Source organism: Ctenocephalides felis, unplaced genomic scaffold, assembly GCF_003426905.1.
Source record: "Ctenocephalides felis isolate EL2017-DRISC unplaced genomic scaffold, ASM342690v1 CF-g0.4_SCAFFOLD_03571, whole genome shotgun sequence".
NCBI lineage: Eukaryota > Metazoa > Arthropoda > Insecta > Siphonaptera > Pulicidae > Ctenocephalides > Ctenocephalides felis.
In genome coordinates, this window is record NW_020539725.1 from 70,676,274 (window position 1) to 70,697,642 (window position 21,369).

At 27.1% G+C, this 21,369-nt stretch overlaps 2 protein-coding genes and 1 pseudogene across 2 annotated transcripts; all 3 read right to left on the bottom strand.

Moving 5' to 3' along the window:
* Window positions 1-1,286: 1,286 nt before the first annotated feature.
* On the bottom strand, window positions 1,287-9,766 carry LOC113386687 (acetylcholinesterase-like). The gene is given in 7 exon segments (XM_026624449.1): window positions 1,287-1,512; window positions 3,738-4,428; window positions 5,310-5,466; window positions 5,529-5,657; window positions 5,660-5,787; window positions 8,056-8,152; window positions 9,752-9,766. Coding segments are annotated over 7 exon segments (1,443 nt in total).
* Window positions 9,767-12,831: 3,065 nt separating this feature from the next.
* Window positions 12,832-16,301, bottom strand: LOC113384785 (annotated as a pseudogene).
* Window positions 16,302-16,310: 9 nt separating this feature from the next.
* LOC113386688 (venom carboxylesterase-6-like) lies at window positions 16,311-21,005 on the bottom strand. Its single transcript, XM_026624450.1, has 9 exons — window positions 20,763-21,005; window positions 20,610-20,695; window positions 20,016-20,283; window positions 19,751-19,954; window positions 19,343-19,581; window positions 18,896-19,075; window positions 18,671-18,813; window positions 16,398-16,582; window positions 16,311-16,325 (listed from the first exon to the last, which is right to left on the bottom strand). The coding sequence occupies exons 1-9, from the start codon at window positions 21,003-21,005 to the stop codon at window positions 16,311-16,313; spliced, it is 1,563 nt and encodes a 520-aa protein (XP_026480235.1).
* Window positions 21,006-21,369: the final 364 nt, after the last annotated feature.

Genomic DNA, 21,369 nt, shown 5'->3' on the forward strand with positions numbered 1-21,369 from the left:
TAATCTAATTGGAAACATTTAAAATTCTTCGAAAATTTCGTCACGGTGCGGATTAGTAGGATTTTCATAAAAAATATATTTATTCATAATGAATATAGTTTTTACTTATTGTTTCCTTCAAACCATTTATTTAAGCCTTTTTCGTAGTTTAGAAGTAACAAACAATGTTATGGCAGGTTATACAGAAATATGTTGCAAACAGATTCCAATTATAGGCTCTTTTAGTTAATTTTTTGTGGGGTAATGAGAAGTTGCACAAAAACATTTTGGGGTAACGGTTCCAAAAGTTCCCCGACCACTGTTCTAAGGTATGCCAAATTGTTCAGAAACCTTTGAAACGTAAAGAAATGCAAAAATTGTCATTTTCATTTTTATGCGATTATTAGATGAGGAAATTAATAAAATTAATTATTTACTTAAAAGTACATTTATTCAGATTTTATATAACAATTTTAATACAGATTATTTTTAACAACCGCATTTGTATTTTACATGTTGACATTAATCCATATCACTGTAATATAAAATGATATAGAAAAGTCATGTATGCTTTTTTTTAACAAAAAACAATATTCACATAATTGTGAGTTTACAATTTGTAATATTGTATAAATGTCAAATATTATCACAGTAAAATTTTTCTTTGCACCAATTAAGCGGTTGTAATAGATAAAAAAAAATAGTTTATTTTACAATATTTACCTTAAATTAATGGTCTTGTTATACTAAACATTTTTGAGAACAAATATGGTAATAAAAAATATATTTAAAATAGTTTCATAGTACTGGTAAATATAGTACATTTAAAACTAAAATTAGTTAATTGGAAATATACCATTTTAATTTAATCTAAAATATAATATCTTATTAGTGAAATCGACATAAAAAAATGTTTAGCACAACGAGACGATAAGTTTTTATATATAGCCGAGCAAAATGGATGTTTAACACATTAATTGTCATGTCAATCATATGTGTCTGATGCTAAGAAGTTTGGCGATTTGGTAGAAGAAAAAACTTTAATAATGGATCATCATCAGATCATGTGTGAAATAAAAATAGTATTTTTCCATGAATTTTGGCAAAAAATATTTTCTTTGATGCATTTAGTTTCTTTGATACATTTTTAACTAAATTATCTAATAAAGTTACCATAGACCATGTGAAAATTTTTCTGATATTCTACATGTAATTTATTACTTTTCCATTAATTAAAATTTGAGCTATTCTTAAAGATGACCAAATTTAGTCATTTTTTCCCTCGGCTATATATAAATTAAAAATACTCATCTAATACTTTCTTCATTACAGACTCTGAATCTTAAATTCTCATTTCTATAAACTTCATCCCAAAGCATCATGCGTTTTAGTTCCAAAATATTTTTCATTTCAAAATTTTCTTTTCCCATGTCCAAATATTTCGGTTCTTCGTCCTTGTATGGTTCCCAAAAAATGTCATTTAAATGTCTTTTTGTATCGCATGATGCATCTTCAGTGTTTGATGTAGGTTTTCTAAAAAAAAATTAAATAGTTGTAATTTTTTATTTGTAAAATAATTCTTGAATTTGTTTTTTATTAGACAATAATTTTTACAACTAACTGGTAAAGATGACAAGTAAAACTTTGGGAATAAAAATGAAGGCTTTAAATTACAAACGCATCTGATTGCAGCAAATTATTTCATTGTCATTAATCTTGAGATCAATAAATATAAATAATGAAAATATATTTTACAATAATAAATATTGCGTATTTGTATATATTTTTTTATTACATGCCAATATATTATTATTTTGATCATTTCAATTGGTTTTGAATGTTAAAAGTGATAATCTGAAAAGAAGTGAAATTAAATCGATCTTGCAAGAAAAATGTAATGTAATTTAATAATTTAACAATTAACAGTAATAATAAATTTTTGGCCCTTTATACTATTATTATTTGCACTTCTACATAATTTGTAGGGAATAAAAATAAAGGCTTCAAAAATACACAATTATCTGACCAATAATTAATTTTTGAAAATATAATCGATAATAAAAAAATCTAGTATCTCGTTTTATGTTTTTGGATTGCATTCCAGCAAATCATTTCATTGTCATTTTTTTAAATGTTATATAATCTTTTTTTAAAATATTTGATTTTATATATCTCTATATTTGAAAATTAATGAATTTGGAAGAAATAGCATAAAAATATAATAAAATTTTATATTTGAATAACTAGCGTTATATTTATCGATTTATTAGAAATCTATAACCAATAATAATGAATTTTATGGTTGAAAATCTTCAATTTCGATTTTTCGACGATGACTTATCCTACAGGAAGTTAATAAATATTAACAATATGTTAATATTTAAACAAATGATTTTTTCTAAACAATAACCTTTCTGTGTTAGTAACACAAATGAAATAAGTAAATAAAAAGTTAGATGAATTAACTACTGTTGTTGGTAATTATTTTATTTTTTTCTATTTTGCTTAAAAAATAACTCTAGTCTTAATGGCTTGTTTGTCTTGTTAAACATTATTTTGAATTTTTTTTAACTACTCATAATGTTGATATTTAAATATCTTGTTTGAGCCAGTGAATACTAAATTTGGCACTGAGTCAACATTAACATAAATGTGTAAATTATAAGATTTCTTTAAGTAAATAAGACATTCTATTGTCAAAAACATAATATACGAGTAAACTGTTAAAAAAAACTAGTTTCACAATACCGAATATATTTTATGTTGCTAATGAAAACGACGTTTTTAAACATATTTATTTTTAAGAAAAATAGGAAATTTTTCAAAATGTTCTAAAATAATTTGGAAACTTTTCTTAAAATAACATATGGTAGATCATTTTCGAAAAACATGCTAAATTAATGAAAATAGTAAATTGTACGTATTTATTCTCGAAATTGTATTCGATGTAAAAAACTTATATTGCAATAGTAGTCAATTTCTCCAGTCAATTCTCAACAGAAAATCTCAAAAGTTTTCATCTTTTCCAAGTGACATATCTTTAAAACGGTGGCTCTGAGAAAAAAAAGTATTGATGCGTTTTTTATATAATTTTATGCTCTACAATTTTGTCTGAAGGTAATTTTGCGATAAAACTGACCATTTAGTTGAAAATCGTGAAAAATACATTTTTTTTATCTTTGACCTTGGGCCAATTTTTTACCTCGCACTGGAACGATGAGGACTTTTGGGATTCCTTTTATAATAATATAAAAGTTGCAGTCCATAATGAATTATTGTTACCATCACCTTGATTTTAGGTCTAAATTGACCGGGTTATAGCTTGTGCTTGTATTGTTTTAAAATTTACCATCAATGACTAAGGGGCAAATTCTCCGATAAAATTGAAAAGTTATAGCAACCCTATGGTACTGGTCTACATTCGTATGAATTGGTAGTAACAAAGTGTCTAAAAGCTATGAATTTTTTGTGTCGTCAGGCGTTTTACACTTAAAACCTAACTTCACGTATGTGTTATGAATGAAACATCAGAAAGATGCAGCTATGATAAAATTAACGATTGTAGGCTAGGTTTTATGTGTGGAACTCCTGATCGCACAGTAAATATAATTTTTATGACAGTTTGTTACTACCAATTCATACGACCCGTCATCACAACATTTCTATTTTATTGGAGAATTGGCTCCTAAGTTGTTGAAGCATTTGATATGTGGTCGATAATATAAAATTACTCTTACTACTATATATATTTCACTTACCCATTCTTCACAAAATTGGTCCATATCCTGACCATCCTTTCCAGAGTCTGCATAGCATCTTGCGGTATAGAAATGTGCGTCGTTCCCAAAATAGGAACATCCAACGAATTTGCAAATAGATATCCTAAATCATCACCATGACTAACTCCTGGCAAGGAACCCCATCGATAGGGCAAGATATAACTTTTATATACACTATACGTATCGTCTGATAACCTGTACAAATACAAATTGGAATTCCTTCTGAATTCATTGAAAAATATGGCTTTCAAGGTACGGTAGATTCCTTGGAGGTAACCAGCATCGCCTTTTAGTTGGACGTAGGCTTCAATGTCATCGTTTTGTTCTTTCACTTGGTCATAAAACTCTGTAAGCATTTTTATTAGTTTTTTCTCCTCAATACCATTTGGATTTTTCCAAATATTAGCATCTCTAGGTATAGCCCTTTCTATATTTGTCAAAGTCTTGTGAACTTCCATGTTTCCTCTGGTTACTCTTGCCATAGATCTTAAACCTTCAGCACTATTGAAACCAATGATGACATCGACATCAGGAAATTCACCATTTCTCATTCTTTCCAAGGCAGATGGAAATGTTATTGGATCTGGAGATTCTGGTGATTCTAAGACTGGATTAAATACTGGTACTGTGTCTCGGTCATGGTCGTTGCTATCAGGAACTCTGTTTAAGGCTGCTCGTAAATTAGGTTTTTATCCAGGTTTAGGAGTTCTTGTTTTTGCGTGATGTTTAGCACTTGTTTGAGTTTTTCAAATCTCTGCAAGAAAGATAATAATAATTATATAGAGTGGAAAAAACATGAATACAATGTCAAGGTAATAATTATTAAATGAAGTTGAAACATTATTCAAATTTAAATGTAGATAAAAAAAACATTTTTGTATGTACCTATTAAAGTAGTAATAATGTTATCAAATTTAATTATTTGATCAAGTTATTCTAATTTGTCTAAAAGTATTTAATACTTCCAAACAAATTTAACGACTTACTTTAATTATGGCTTTTTTTAGTTAACAAGGTCAAAATATATATTTTTTATTTTGCGTGACCTAAAAGACGTAAACACTTACAATATTTAAAAAAGACTAAATTTTGGATACTAGATTTACTAATTGATAAAAATAATTTAGTTTGATTTTTAAATACTAATTACCACTTGTTGTTAAAAATGTTTTGAAGTAATAATAAATGATAAATTTATGACTTCATTTAAAAAGACGTAAACACTTCCAATATTTAAATAAGCCAATCTTTTATAAATTGTCGATATTAGAAACAACAATTGATAAAATATAAGCTTGAATTTTAAATACTAATTACCACTTGTTTTTAAAAATATTTTGAAGTAATTCCAATATTTAAATAAGTAAATTCATATAATGTTGGATAATGGATATAATTGATAAAATAGTAATGCTTGAATTCGAAATACTAATTACCATTTGTTTTTAAAAATATTTTGCAGTGATAATAAATGACAAATTATTTTCAAATGTATTATATTTACATGCAGAAGTTGAATTTGATTAGCAGTCGGATTTAGTAATGTCCCACTCTGCAAAATGGCCCTTTGGTAGTATTTTCTAGTCGAGTTGTCCATCATCAGAAAATGGACACTTGCTGCTCCAGCAGATTCTCCAGCAATTGTAATTTTTTCTCTGTCTCCACCAAACTTTTCGATGTTGTCGTAAACCCATTTTAGTGCCAATCTCTAACAAAACAAAAAAAAATCGTGATTTATCCTTGTTTTTCTTATATATCAATTACCATTACCTGGTCTTTTAGACCCATATTTCCATGGATATCCCATTCCGGCGCTGATAGAAAACCGAAAACTCCTAATCTATAGTTGATAGTGACCAAAATAATTCCTTCCCTGATCAAATAATCAGGTCCAAAAAAAAATTATAAGATCCTGATCCTTGGTTGAATGCGCCTCCATGGATCCAGAACATTACAGGATATTTTGTATTGTTCGCAGAATTAACAGTCTCTGGCGTGAATATATTCAGATATAAGCAATCTTCGCTTCCTGAAAAATGTAATAAATCATATTTATTTTAATGGTTTATATTAGAAATTATAATTTTGGTTCTGGCGTGACGTAATTTGGTTTTTGATAAATTCAATTCCGTTCAACAAACTTTTGTCCTTACACGCTTTTGCATTTGTAAGTTTTATTTTATTCATAATAGAAGAAATAATTTAATAATAATTGAAATAAAAAATTAGTAGTAGTAGGGGGAAGTCCCCTAGTGGCGGACACCTAAGGTCATTTATAAATAAATCAAAAAATATTTTACGAAATGTTTATTAAATTATGATTTATATTGGATAACAAAGGTAGAAATCAAACTGAAATAACGAATATTCTTAGATATTGCAAAAAAAGTAAGTATTCATCCACCCTTTTGGCTGGGCCACACCGATGCTCTCGCTTTATTTATACTCGCTTAAATAATACGTATTAAATAGAGTGTCCGGTGCTTGGTGCCGTCCGGCGTTACGGGACTTCCTCTTAGTAGTTTAAATTTCTTAATATTCGGCTGCTTAAATTTTACGATTTTCTGATTTTTATCAATTGCGTTAGACAATAAAGATTAACGTGCAATGTCTCGAAAAAATTAAATTAGCAAGTTGGATTTTCTGGCGAAATAGTACTTTTGTTTCTCGGGAAGTTAACTAATACGTAAGTAATATCTAATATCAATATATTAATTTTTTATTATATTTTTTACAAATATACGGAATTCCCAAACATGTTTTAAACTACTAAGGAAATACCAAACGCAATAAAGCACGATATTATAATTGGGTGTAGAAGTAATTAATTAATATTCATATGTTTACAAGCAATAATATATAAGACAATAAAACAAATATATTTGTGTATATATACATATATATATATATATATATCTTTTTATATGCATGTTTTTGATAATTACTAATTCGTGTTGTGTAAAATTTCATGTCTGGAACACACGCCAAGTAAAATTATTATTCAAAAACAAAAACAAAAACAAAAGATAATAAATGCTTATTGTTAGTATATTTTGTGATCAAATTGCATCTTTAGAAATGAGATTAGATCAGGTAACAATGATGTTTTTGATATGATAGTATTATCATTTCGAAAAAGTTTTGACGAACAACATATATAGAGATTAAATAAATTAATGTGTTTTATTACAAGTTCGTTATTTGATATTCTCCAGACATCACTTGATGAATAAAATTATATGAAATTGCATATTGCTTGTAAATACAATTGATATATCAGATACTAGTGTATCAAATGTATTTACAAGATATATGTAATTCATGATATTTTAGTAGCTTAAATGTTAAATGTAATTGAGTCTCTCTTAATAATTTTTTATAATTTGTACAATTACTTCCAAAGAACATTTAAAATATAAAACTATTTTGAAGACTTTAATAATAGTTGAGATTAGTCATATGCAATGAATAAAATTAGAATTAGAATAGAATTTATAAGTCAGTAGAATTAACTTATAGTATATAAAAATATAATGAGAGTTGTATTTTTTAATGACTGGATGGGTGTCTATTAAAATGTTTTTTTTTGCACTATCAAAAATTTATTCAAATTTCAAATTTACTTCCAAAACTTCAAATGTTGATAAACTTTAAAATAAAAAAGTTTCTTGATGTTGAAGGGAAAACAAACTTGAAAAACGTATGAAAAACAGATTCAAACTTAACTTTGGTTTTCCTTTTTAATTATAAGGATGCCTAAATGAGAAAATTATTTAGCTGCCTATCCTAAAATTTTCGAAAGTGATTTTTATTATCATCTTGAAAACGTATTTGTTTCAAAACAAATATAACCATATTCCACATCGAACTATTCAATTTAATTTATTGCGCAATTAAACAAAATTAAAATAGATCTACATAATTAGACATACATGTTTAGAAATCACAATTTGCATCTATTTAAAATTGATTTTCTATTATATTCATGAACATGTGCGAGTATATAATTCACTTGTTTATATTCATATTTTTTCTGGATATTTTCAATTTAATAAGTAAATATTTTATTTAATTCATCAGACTAAACACAAGATGTTTTTTATATGACAAATACAAAATTGCGTTTGTATCGTCTTTAGTGTTACACATTGAACTTCAAATTTTTTCTTAAATAAATATTATTTTGGAAAATAACGAATAAACAATTGATGAAGAAAAATGTGTATTTGGTTAAGACAAGATTGCAAAATTTTTCTATCTATTATTTGATTTAAACATTAGTTTTATGATTATTTACCTGCATAAGAATATATTAGACTTTCCTGGAAACATTTGTCTCCCAAAGTTCGAGCCTGTACGAATCCTGTTTTTGGATTTGATATTGGTTTTGGAGACTGAAATAGAAAATTTTATATTCCATAGAGCAACATTATTTGTTTAAATATACTATGATTTTATAATACACATTTGCTAAAATATTGGCAAATTTACTTTTCAAAACTTACTCCAATGTGATTTAGACTGATCCAAATATTTCTGAGATATTGCTTACGTAAACTTTTTACATAATTAATAAATTTATTATATATAAATCATGCATTTTAGTATTTGTGTATAAACACCATCGGAAATATAAATTTTGCGGTTTTCTGGAACCAAGATACTACATTGAAAATTTTTGAGACAACCTTGATATGAATTATTATTGATAGAGATTTGATTTATTTAGGAATAAAATATATGTAAAATAATTGTATTTTTTACATGTGCCTATGGAAATAAACAAAAGCCGAAAATTCACAAATATGTTTGCAATAAATTCAATATTGTCAATTTAGCTTATAGGAATCCTTATTTTGATTGCTGAATAAAACAGAGTTAAAAAAATCCAAAAAAAATTATGGTACTTAATAGTAAAACATTTTATATTGATGATATTAATGGTTTATCCAAATGTCCATTTTGTATAAATTATTATTACTGATACTGAATTGATATTCATGAATAATATAAATATATCAAATTATTTTTCACGTGTGCGTATGAAAATATACTAAAACTCATAATTCACAAAATTGTAAGCCAAATCCCAAAAAAATCTATTGTTCTTAAAGTAAAATATTTATAATTGGTTTATCCGAAAAGATCAATTTTATATAAATTATTACTGATACTTTTTTGATATATCTATGAATAATATAGATGTATCCAATTATTTTCCACGTGTACGAATAAAAATATACGGAAACTTATAATCACCAAATTTATAAGTAAGAAATTAAAAAAAAAATCTTTGGTTCAACGGCTTCTATAAATAATAATTAATGGTCAGATATGTGATGGAAAAATTTTTAATGTTAAAATAATTTCCGTTCATGTTGTGACAAAAAAGTTAATTTTTGTCGGCTGGTGCAAAGAAGTAGAATTTCAGATTAGTCGATAAGTTCCTTATATTAAATATAAATTCAAAGATTTAGATATAGAATTAATTTTTCAGATGGTAAAATACAGTCATTGACTCCTATGTTCATTAGATAAGTTCCTTACATGAAATTCCAATTTAAATTCAAATTTATATAGAAAATTATTTAAATGTAGATGACAATTCATCTCAATGTTTAGTATGAGTTCGAATAATTCAAATATAGTAATTGTTTGACTTCGAGATATCTTTATCTGAAGTTCAAAGGATATAAGGGCAGATGCAAAATATTACATATAAATATACTCTGATATAATAGATTTTCAATACAGCATTACAAATTACAATCTGCCTTAATGAAAAACAATAAGTATTTAATATATAAAATTTTAAAAATTTTATTTAAGGAATATTTTATAAGAAATCGAACGCATACAATTCAGAATTTTGTGGACTATTACTGAATCATACTTTTTTTTTGGAAAAATCACACACCATGACCTCAACATCCTACTTGTAGTATATGCCTTAAAGTTTTTAATCATTATGCATAAACTTGCTGACAATTTACCTGAAAATGGCCCATGTGGTTAATATTCTGTCTAAAATGAGATTCAACCAAATAAAATAAATGAGATTTATAGACTTCTTATGAAAAAATTGTTTTCTTGGCTCAATTGCTCATTTGAGTAATTCTCACCAATTCTTTGTTTAATTTCTTTTTATGTTTAATTCAATTTTAGAACTTATAGAGATGTGTAATTACTCTGATTTTGAACAAAAAATAGTAATTTTATTTTAATTGGATTTATTTTATTGTAATGGGATGTCGCTTAATTCCACAAATGGGCCAACCAGAAAAATAATATAAAATTATAAAATCTTTGTATTAGTCTTAAATCAACACTCAAAAGAGTAATATCTTTTTTTTCTAACAAACATCATGTATTAATTTAAAATTCTGCTAAGTAACAAGTAATAATTCAAACTTCAACTAAGTAACATATCATCATCATCTACAAATTAATTGTTTCTTCTAAAACGCTAATATGTTTAAAGTTATATGATTTTTTTCTTTTTTGAACTCTGTTTTGTTAAATAATTAAGTTAAGGTTTTGAGAAGTTAAATAATTAGTGATGTTTTATTCATTTATCAACGAAATCAACCTTAATTAAAGCAATTTATGTAATTAACACGTTGATCGCCACGATAATATCAGAAAAAAATAACATGGGCCGTGGCGAGTTTATTAGAAGACTTAGTTAAAAATGTATCATCAAACAAAAAAATTTTTTGCCAAAATTCTTGTAAACACACTATTTTTATCTCGCACATATGACTGTCATGGCCCTATACTAAATTTTTTTTTCTCATGTAGTACTTTTTAGCGTCAGACACATATGACTGACATGGCGATTAACGTGTCATTTCAATTTTATAAATTCAGTTTAATATCAATATAAATTTTACAATACTTTATAATATGTTGTGATTTTGTTTACAGCCTGATTATCACATTAAACATAATTAATTTCGATTGCGACTTCTACTTATGAAAGAAATACTTGTGACAATTCGAGCGGCAAAAATCATATAACCTTCCTTTAATTCATCACTATTTAATATATAATAGATCTCTACATTTGATAAATGTAAAACTAAAATTTTCGTCTATTTTTATTACAAGAGTTGAAATTTTATTTGAAGGCATTATATGAATTAGATAAATTCAAGCGTTGGAATTATTGAATTAATAAATTCAAAAATGTAGATTAGAAAACATCTATTAATTAACCATCATATTCATAATGAGAAATCATCGATATGAATAATTACAAGTTTGTAGAAACGAATTTTAATCAAAAATTTAGTTAAAAATTATTGAAGAAATACAAACGATTTGATTGTATTTAATCTAAAAAACTAAATCAAATCTAAATTTAATCCATTTTTCTAAAGGAATAATTTTTTAAAGAGATTGTATTTTGAAAGTGAATTTTTCCCTACATTTTTACTTGATGTCCATTTCAGGACAGGTGTAAAAATTACTATATAATAAAAAAAAATTGAAGAAATTGGTCGAGGTAATCATAGGAAATTTAAATACCTAGATCTGCTATCCTGATCTTCCTGAGTTTCTGATCCGGAAAATTTAATAAATATTTATCAAAAAAAATATTTCTATTACTAATGACTATATTATTGCAAATGATATATTATTACTCAGCCTGTCTAACGATCCGTTACAAGAATGATAATTTTCATTCGACAGTTATGAAAGGTTGATGAACCATGAATTTCACAGTCAATTTCATATACTATTTACTTCAAATAACAATCATTATTATTATTTTCTTACCTGAAATCGTAATGGTCCAATAGGCGGTTCGGCATAAGGAATTCCCAAATAAGAACAATATACATCATTCCTATGATCTTTATATCGGAACGGTTTTCCTTCCGTGATCCCGTTAAATTGAACTCTGCACAAATGCTGATCTAGGTTATCCCATAGTATGCACAAGATAGGTGTAAATAAGAAAAATAAAAAAAATAAAAATAAAACTAATGCACTACTGTGAGGTAACATTTTTTATTGTGTTTTTTAATGCATTTTGGTTGCTTAATTGTTATTATTTATCTCGTTTTGTTTATGATAAAATAGACGTTTTGAAGACGACATGTCTATCGTATCAACGTTCTCGTTGAAGTGTGCCGCTTCAAACATTTCCTATTCGCTATTAGAAAGTGTGCGGATTCCCCCGTGAATTTCACATGAGACCAAGGTCAAGATTATTATTATTTGCGCCTGATAATAAGATTTCTGAAATTATATGTTGGTTCTAGATTGAAGGCAAAGTTGGCGCAAATTGTGTGGTTTTGTATCCACATCTTTTTACACCATCCCCAGAGCCGAATAAAACTCTTGTTTGTCCTATTAACTACTTCTTCAATTTGTTAGTTTTTTACATTATATAAGAGAAATTATTACTTGCATTTATACCAATCCAATAGATTTTTATATTTAGATTACTTTTTACTTTCGTACATACGTGAAGTTGGGTTTTATGTGTCAAACGCCTGATTGCACAGCAAATACATAGCTTTTTGATATTTCGTTACTACCAACTAATACGATTATAGGCCCGCAAAATAGCATTGTCACAACATTTCTATTTTATCGGAAAATTGACCTTCAAATCAATATAATGAATTTAGATATCATAACCTTGTTCTGATGCAGGATGAAGCATGTAAAAATGATTTTAAGATAAATATTAAATTAGAAAAATATTAATTTCATAATGAAATTATCGGTAATGGCAATTTTTTATATTTTTTTCATAAACCGGATTATTTAACTCAATAGGTATATTAAATGTTTGTTTTTTTTACTTAGATGGATTAAAACTATTGTCAACGTTTAATAAGCTGTTGTGATGTATTTTTTGCTACAAGGCTTTATTAATAGCCAACCGAATGGCTATCCTTTTTCATTTTAGTTTGTTAATGATCAGATATGAGGTAAAACTTTTTTGCTTTAATTATGGAATGACATTGACTATTTTTAAAGCGTTTGCTAATTATACATTTATTATGATAGTTTATTTGAGTCAATACAACATAGATAAGTTGTGTGAAGTATTGAATTGTTTATTTTTTTTCTTTTAACTTGCGTTTTTCTTCTAAATCTAGTATGTATCTATGATACTCCGCATGAAGTTCATTCCAAGGTTCCATTCGCTGTTGCTCCTCGAATTTTTTCATGTTAAAACCTTCGTTGGCCATATCTAGGTATTTAGGGTCCTTTATATTGAACGGATTCCATGTAATTTCACTTATGTCACCATAAGGTGGTTTTGGACGTTTTTTCTCTGAGATCCAAGATTTCAATGGATCACTGAAATAATTGATATAACTTACATGAATTTAGAAATACGATTTACTAATACGATTTAACTAAACTAAATATAAAACTATTCGATACGCAACACCTTCATATTATGTAAATAAACTAACTTTTACAAAATATCATGAAATAGATTTAAACATATTATATGAACCAAAATAGCCTGTACCTGTTATGATGCAGTTTCTTTAATAATGAATTGACAAAATATATATCTATTCATTGACTTTTTTTTTTGGCTTCCAAATGATTCTTCTAATATAGGCAATAATTTTGGTTGAAGTAAACCTAGCAGCTTAAACTTACCCAGTTTTAGCAAAGTTCGTCCACAACGTAATCATCTTCTTATGAGTCTCTTGAGCTTCTTTTGGAATTTCAGAATAAATTCTCAATGTATACCAGCCTATGTTATATTCTTGTGACATTGCGAATAAATAACCTAAATCATCAGTGTGACTTACGCCTGATAATTTCATGCAACTTTTAGATATAAAATTTTTAAAGATGCTATATGAATCATCCGATAATCTGTAAAAATACGTTTTTGATGTTCTTTCTTTATTATAATGAATTGCTCTCATCGAGTAGTAAAGACCGTGAAGGAACCATGAGTCTCCCATAAATTGAATATAGGCTTCGGTTTCACTTACATTTGTAGACACTTTGTTATAAAAGTCAGATAAATTTGTAACAGTCTCATTCATCCAAGTTTCATTAAAAGTTTTATAAAGAAGTAATGGGATAAGATAACGAATATTTTGTAACGTCGCTTGTATTTCATTACTTATTTTATTTACTCTGTCCAAAGCAATAAGACCTTCGCGATCATTGAAGCCCCACATTGTATCTTTATCGGGAAATTTACCCAACCACATGTCTTTGACAAAATCTCGAATTGAATCTTCACGTTTTTCCCATGTCATATATGTTTGGAATATGGGATTAAATACAGGGTTGGTGCCATGTATATTATCTACTTCATTTGGAACTTTGTCCACAGCAGCCGTCACTAATTTTTTAGCTTCAATGGTGTTTTTATTGTCTTTACTGAGATTGGTTAGGTTTTGCAGGTCTCTGAATCTCTGAAATCATAATCATATTTTTTCTATCATATATTTTTTCAATTTTACGGATTTCATAGTTCATAAGTCTATTGTAATGGTTTTGTTTTTTTTTATAAAAATAATAACAAGTGCTAAATGTTATTTAAAATATGATAATAAATCATTGCACCCTTTGACATAATGTCGAAGATAAAAATTGAAGTAAAGAACTTAACGAAATATATCTCTGATTATTGTTCTAATCAAGGATTGTTGAAAAATAATGCTGGCACATGGATACTATAATTTAACCCTCCGTCGGTCGGATATTTTTGCTCCTTCAAACGGTCGGAAGGTCTGGCTGGACCACCATTCATTTTACATACATTTATATGGGATAAATGAGTTTTCGGTGTCTTATGTATTAACGATTATATAAAAAAAATCAAGAAATGTGAAAAAATCGTTGCTTTTTTTGTTAATTTTTCTGTTTTAAATAAATGAAAAACAATATTTATTCTTTTTCGGCGCCTTTGAAATGAATGTGTGCATTACTCATCCGATTTTCAGTGTTTGCGATTACCAATAAGTTTGGTAGGTTTTCAAAGAACTCTCGTCATGAAAATACTAACATTCATGTTAGAACACATAGCAAAGAATATAAACAACGCAGTTTGAATAGAAAATACCATGAAAATAGACGAAATACTGGTTTACATATATCAAAAAGCGTATATTTCATACAAAATGTATGGGTGGTCTAGACAGACCTTTCCGACCGTTCGAAGTATAAAAAAGTTAATATCCTTATAATTATCCTTCTGTAATTTTTTTTGTTCTGATTTATTTATTGATCGACAGCTAATGAAATTTTAGGAAAAGTCAAGAAATTTCAAGTCGATAGGATTACTAGAAGTATTTTTTTTTTTTTAATTGAAGTCGAAAAAAGTCTGGCCAGACCACGCCGACGGAGGGTAAGGGTTAATGTAGGTTTCACATTTTACATACCTGGGTTGTGTTGAACTGCCTTGCCCATGGATTGAGAAGGCTTCCACTTTGCAAAATAGCTCTTTGATACAGTTTTTCAGTTGAATTGTCCATCATCAAATAGTGAACACTAGCCGCACCTGCAGATTCTCCAAAGATGGTGATTCTGTTTTTATCTCCTCCGAAAGCTTCAATGTTTTCATTCACCCATTTTAGTGCCATTATCTATACCACAGTACCACAATAAATTTTCATGATTAATATGTCTCACACCAAAATTGAAAAACGTTTATGTATGTATAATGTTATGTAAGCCAAAATTTAAAATCAATTAGATAAAACAGGTAAAGGACTTTCGTTGATAATTATTGCCTAATGCGACGAGCCGCACAAAATCTTTATATTTAGCAGATCAGTACAAAAATTATTTGAAAAAGTTACCTGATCTTGCAAGCCCATATTTCCCTTGATGCCCCAATCAGGATTGATAAAAATCCAAGAACTCCCAATCTATAGTTGAAGGTGACTAATATGACTCCTTGTCTAACCAAGTAATCTGGTCCATATAAATTATAATCCCCTGATCCAGTATTGAAAGATCCTCCATGAATCCAAAACATTACAGGATACTTTTTTCTGCATTGCTTCTGTTTTTTCTTTAAATGGAATGGAGTATAGACGTTTAGAAATAGACAATCTTCACTTCCTAAAAAATAAATGACAAAATTCTCATAAAACACATGCTACAAAATTAACTGTGTAGTTGATAGATTACAATATTTATATTCTATACCAAATATTTTATTTTATTTTAGAAAAATATTTGCAAAATTATTTTTATGCTGGTTTTACTGGAACAGAGTTTAGTAACTTTATTGCCAAATGATCAATCATTAACAAATTTTGGAATATGAAAGTAGTATGAAAAAAGACTACATATGAATAGTTCTGTAACAATTAGTAATTTGTGTCCAATATTGATCCTGCTTTTCAACCTTTTCATTTTTTGTCATCTTGCTATTTAAGAATATTCCACGATATTTCTGGTTGTATGAGTTTTTTTTTTCAGATTTTAATATGCATAAAAAATATAAATATCTAAATAATACTTAATTACCTTCTATAACTCCATTACTTTTTTGCATACACATACTTCCTAAATGCTTGTAATGTCTTTTGAGTCTATCTTTTATTCTTGAGGAGCCTGAAAATGCAATTTACGTACTTTTTTCGTAAAATATTTATTAATTTATAATCGTATATCAAATTATATTACCAAAAATCTGCGATGTCCAGTAGGCGGTTTCGCATATGGTATGCCCATATAGGCACAATAATGGTGACCATGATCATGAACATATGTTCTATATTTTCCTTCAATAACCCTATGCCGAACAGCTACATTACATTTATAATCATTCCAACCTTGTCCTTTATATTCAAGGCCCATTAAGCCCTCAACTGAATACAATATTGAACATAGTAGTAAAACTTGGTACAGTTCCATGACTATATTACGTATCTTAGTTCTACATTTCAAGTAGTCAGTTATTCATGAAAAATGCAGTTTAGACATTATATATTGCACAATATTTGTATTTACTTATTATTTTACGTGGTAATAAATTGCGCAAAATGATCACCGTCATATTGATTTTTTTGAAAAACAAGTACCAGATGTTTTTGACTGTAATTTATACAATATAGAAGTATCAGATGCATTTTGTAAATGTTTTGTACAGGGTTTTGGTTTTGGCAGAATGAACTGTGTTATTATATGTGCTTTTATATTTTTATTTCTTACTTCATTTTATTATTTACTTTAGTTTTTTAATTTTTGTTACTTATTATGTATATTTTATACTCTATTTGATTGTTCTTTATACTACCTAAGCAAACATATTTTGTATTATAAGACTCTTTATAAGTCTTGATTGACAAAATGATGAATAAGAATTAAAAAAATATGTTCTTTTATACTGATAATATTTCTTGAAATGTTTTCTCAATGAAAGGTTTTGTTCGACTTAAGTAATATTCTTTCATGAAAAACAACTTGAAAAGGCTTAATAAAAGTTACAATTTTTTTTTGTTAAGGACTTTAGTTAAAACTCAAATCTTTGTTTGAATAACAATATTGTATAGCATACGATCATAACTGCACATATATTCCACGTGTAATGAAATGCATATAGTTATATCAATTTAATTTTATAATTTATTAGAACTATTGCAAAATAAAAAAAATATATTTGTTCAAAAAACTATTGCATTCGTTAAACTAATTTAATAAATACTTGTTTAATTTTCACTTGAGATTTGTTTATCTATCTAGATTTCATTATTTTTACAATTGCGTAAATTCCATATCACAATATTATCAATCTGTGGTTTTAACTGCTTCAAACTTCAAAAATTTGCAGTTTGAAGCCTTGATCTTTTTTTTTTGAATTTTAAAAACTCATAAATTCTGCAAAAGAGAAACATATTGTCACTAATGTCAGGAGATCTTCCATATTAATTGTAAAATATTGTATAAGAAGTTTTCTTAACTTTTTTTTTAATTTTTATACAAAAAAATTGAGTTTTCATGCTCGTACATACTTTTCATGGTATTTAATACTCATAAATAAAATATCAGGCGAATTTAATTGCGAAATTATATTTCCGTTTCACATTTAGTTCCTTTTTGCAATAACAGAATATTTTGTGAATTATATCGTGTTAGATATTATGGAGAATAATATCACATTTTTTTAATTTTAACAGAATTTTCAAAAATTTTCTGGAAATGGCACAAATAGGTGAATTTATCAAATTCTCTGTGAGATGCTATAGATTTTTTAATATTTCGAACTATACAATTGATAATATTTCAAACAGTAGTAAAATAATTTTGGTAAATTTGCAAACATATCTCGATATACTGAATATAATTTTATGATCTTTTACTTTATAGTTCTGAGGAAAGATTTGTTATATGATATAGTTATATCTGAAAAAGAGTTTTAAATGTATATAGAGAATGAGTTTTGCAGCATGCGTCAATATCGGTCAAACTTGAGATTTTTTTACTTAATTTAGAATTGTAATGAGCTATAATTTGTTGGAAAATTGTACACAAAATTACGATTATTTTTACAAATTATTTGATTTAGATCTAATGCAAATTGTTAGCCAGAAGTAATAAATTAAATACTTGGTAACATTTTTGGCTAATATATCATGCCCAAAGGTATATCCACGTTCTTACAAATTCAGTTGTTTACATAATTGCAATTCACTTATTCAGAACCTATTTAAAACATAAATCTCGAATATTTGTTTAAAGTGTTGAAGATTGTTTTCATTTTATTTCTTTTTATTTTCTTTCTTTTCTTTTTTTTCTTCTTTTTCTTTTACTTTTTTTTTCTGCTCCTTTTTCTTCGCTTTTTTCTTAAATCTTCATATTTTTTTCTTTATTTTTGCTTCTTTCTTCTTCTTTTTTTTCTTTTTCGTTTTTCTCTTGGTCTTTATATGCTTTATATACTGCATCCCAATATAGCATACGGTCCATTTCTTGATATGCTAACATTTCAAATGTATCATTCATGTTCAGATATTTCTTTGTTATATTATTATATGGTTCCCAATTAATAGTTGACACACTTCCATAGGTCGGATGATCAGGGGTAGTAGTATTAAGAGGATTTCTGAAATGCATTAAAAATATTTCAAAATTAAAAAACTCACATTTTTGCGCCGACCGACCTCAAAGAAATTTTTAATACTCACCCAGTTTTTGCAAAGTTAGTCCATAAAGTAACCATCTTTTTGTGAGTTTCTACTGCTTTCTCTGGAATTGTTGCATATCCCCTCACGGTGAAATACAAATTACTCCACTCTTTCGACATCGAAAATAAGTATCCAAGATCATCAGTATGACAAACTCCAGGAAGTTCTTTTTTATATTTGCTCAGTAAACACAAATTTCTTAAATATGCTATAGCTATCATTCGAAAGTCTATAAAAGTAAGTTTTTGAATTTCTGTTAATTCCGTGAATAGCCATTAATGTGCGATGCATCCCATGAAGAATCCAGGCATCACCCATAAGTTGAATGTAGGCTTCGTAATTTTTTTCATATGCATAAGTCAAGTTATAATATTCATACAAATCTTTTATAGTATTATTTACCACTGTATTCATGGTTTTATTATTGCAAAAAAGAAAAGGTATTACTTGACCAAAACTTCCCTCATTTTATAAATCACCCTGTCGTTTGTTTCATTTACCATAAGCATTCCCAAAAGTCCTTCAGCATCATTGAATCCATATATTATGTTCACATCAGGAAATTCACCTTCGTACATGCGTTTTACTAAATTTTTCCGTACTATAGGGTTTGTTGAGTTTTCATGTTCAACTACAGGATTGAAAACAAGATTGTTGTCAGATTTGAGATCTTCAGGTGTGGGTACCTTATTCAGAGCCGCGTCAATAATTGCAGCTGAAGAAGTTTTCTTTTCGTTTCGAAGATCATTCACGTCCGAAATGTTTAAGTATTTTTTTAATGCTTCAAATCTCTAAAATATTTAGTTACGTATTATTTTGTTAATTATTTATGATTAATGTATATTAAATATTTACTTGTTCTGGTACGAATTGAATAGCCCATGGGCTAAGTGCACTTCCACTTTGTAAAATAGCCCTATGGTACAAGCCTTTAGTTAAATTACTCATCATCAAATAATGAACACTTGCTGCTCCGGCAGATTCTCCAATTAACGTAATACTACTTTTGTTTCCCTTAAAATATTCAATATTTTCATTCACCCATTGAAGAGCCAGCAGCTGAAAAAAATAAACAAGCTAAGTATACTGAACCATTTTTGAAGGCACTATTAAATATTACTTGGTCTTTTAAACCCATGTTTCCATAAATTTTCCATTCTGGCGCTGATAAAAATCCAAACACTCCCAATCTATAATTGAATGTAACTAAAATTACATCCTCGTGAACTAGATAATCAGGACCATATAAATTATAAGTTCCAGATCCTGAATGAAATGAACCTCCATGAATCCAAAACATTACCGGATACGTTTTATTATTATTGTTAAGACTACTATTTAGCATTGGTGTGTAAATATTCAAATACAAGCAGTCCTCTTTACCTAATATAAAAAATTGAAAGAAATCATGAAAATATTGGAACAAAAAAAATAATTTTGCTATAGTATAAAACATACGTTAATTTTTACCAATAAGTTAAAATTCACTTTTGTATTGATACTTTATATGCAGATTGTCAACCATCAATGTATCATAAAATAGGAGAAGTTATGATAAAAAAAATCAATCATGATAAGAAGAGCAGTTATGATTTTCTTATCAATTATTGAACGATATTCATTAATAAATAATATAGATTAAATATATTAATGATTTATTATATAAAGCATGATAACAACATACCTGCTATTGTTTTTTCATGACCCAACAAACCTTCCCTTTTGGACGCACATATCTTTTAATCCATTAGCTTCAATAGTTTCATTATATGTAGAGTCAATAATATTTCTTACTGGCGGCTAAAACGTACAATTACAAACTCTTATATATTCTTGTCAAAAATAAATGATTCATTTATGAACATACTTCAAAACGTAAGTCTCCTATAGGAGGTTTTGCATATGGGATTCCTAAAAATGCGCAATATTGTTTTTTCCAGTCATGTAGGAAATTCCTTGAAATTCCAATTATTTTTGTTCCATTTATTTCTGCTTGGCATCTTAAATCTGTGTTACCAGTGAACTCAAGAACTACACTTATATCTAAATCTATAGCTACCACATTTTTACTTGATATTAAAATAACCAAAAATATATAATTTATTATCATATTAGTGGCAACTATCAACCACTTTTGGTTAAAAAATTAAACTGACTTTGACTAATTATATTTGATTCAAAAATATTTTTCAAATGGTTTCGAATTCGATCAATCGAATCTCTCTGTTATAATATGCGATTGCAACCTTATAATAATAGAGTTTTTTCTCAAAATTTTTATTGATTCAGAGTTTAATTTTATTTTATTACTTTAACGAGATTTAATTATGACGTTTTTTATTGTAGTCAGTTACTTTTTTCGTTAATGTTACAATTGATATTGTACTTAATATGTCTGAAAATGGAAAGTTCTGAAAGATTTTTCGATCCAGCACGGATGTAATAAATTAGATTATAAATGTAGTTTGCAGTTT

Coding starts and splice junctions, on each gene's coding strand:
- LOC113386688 (XM_026624450.1), bottom strand. CDS start 21,005: ATGATAATAAATTATATATTTTTGGTTATTTTAATATCAAGTAAAAAT. Junction 19,582..19,750: donor TTCAATTCGTACCAGAACAA/GTAAATATTTAA, acceptor GCTCTGAATAAG/GTACCCACACCTGAAGATCT. Junction 16,583..18,670: donor AGCATATCAAGAAATGGACC/GTATGCTATATT, acceptor TATTGTATTCAG/TTGAGGGCTTAATGGGCCTT.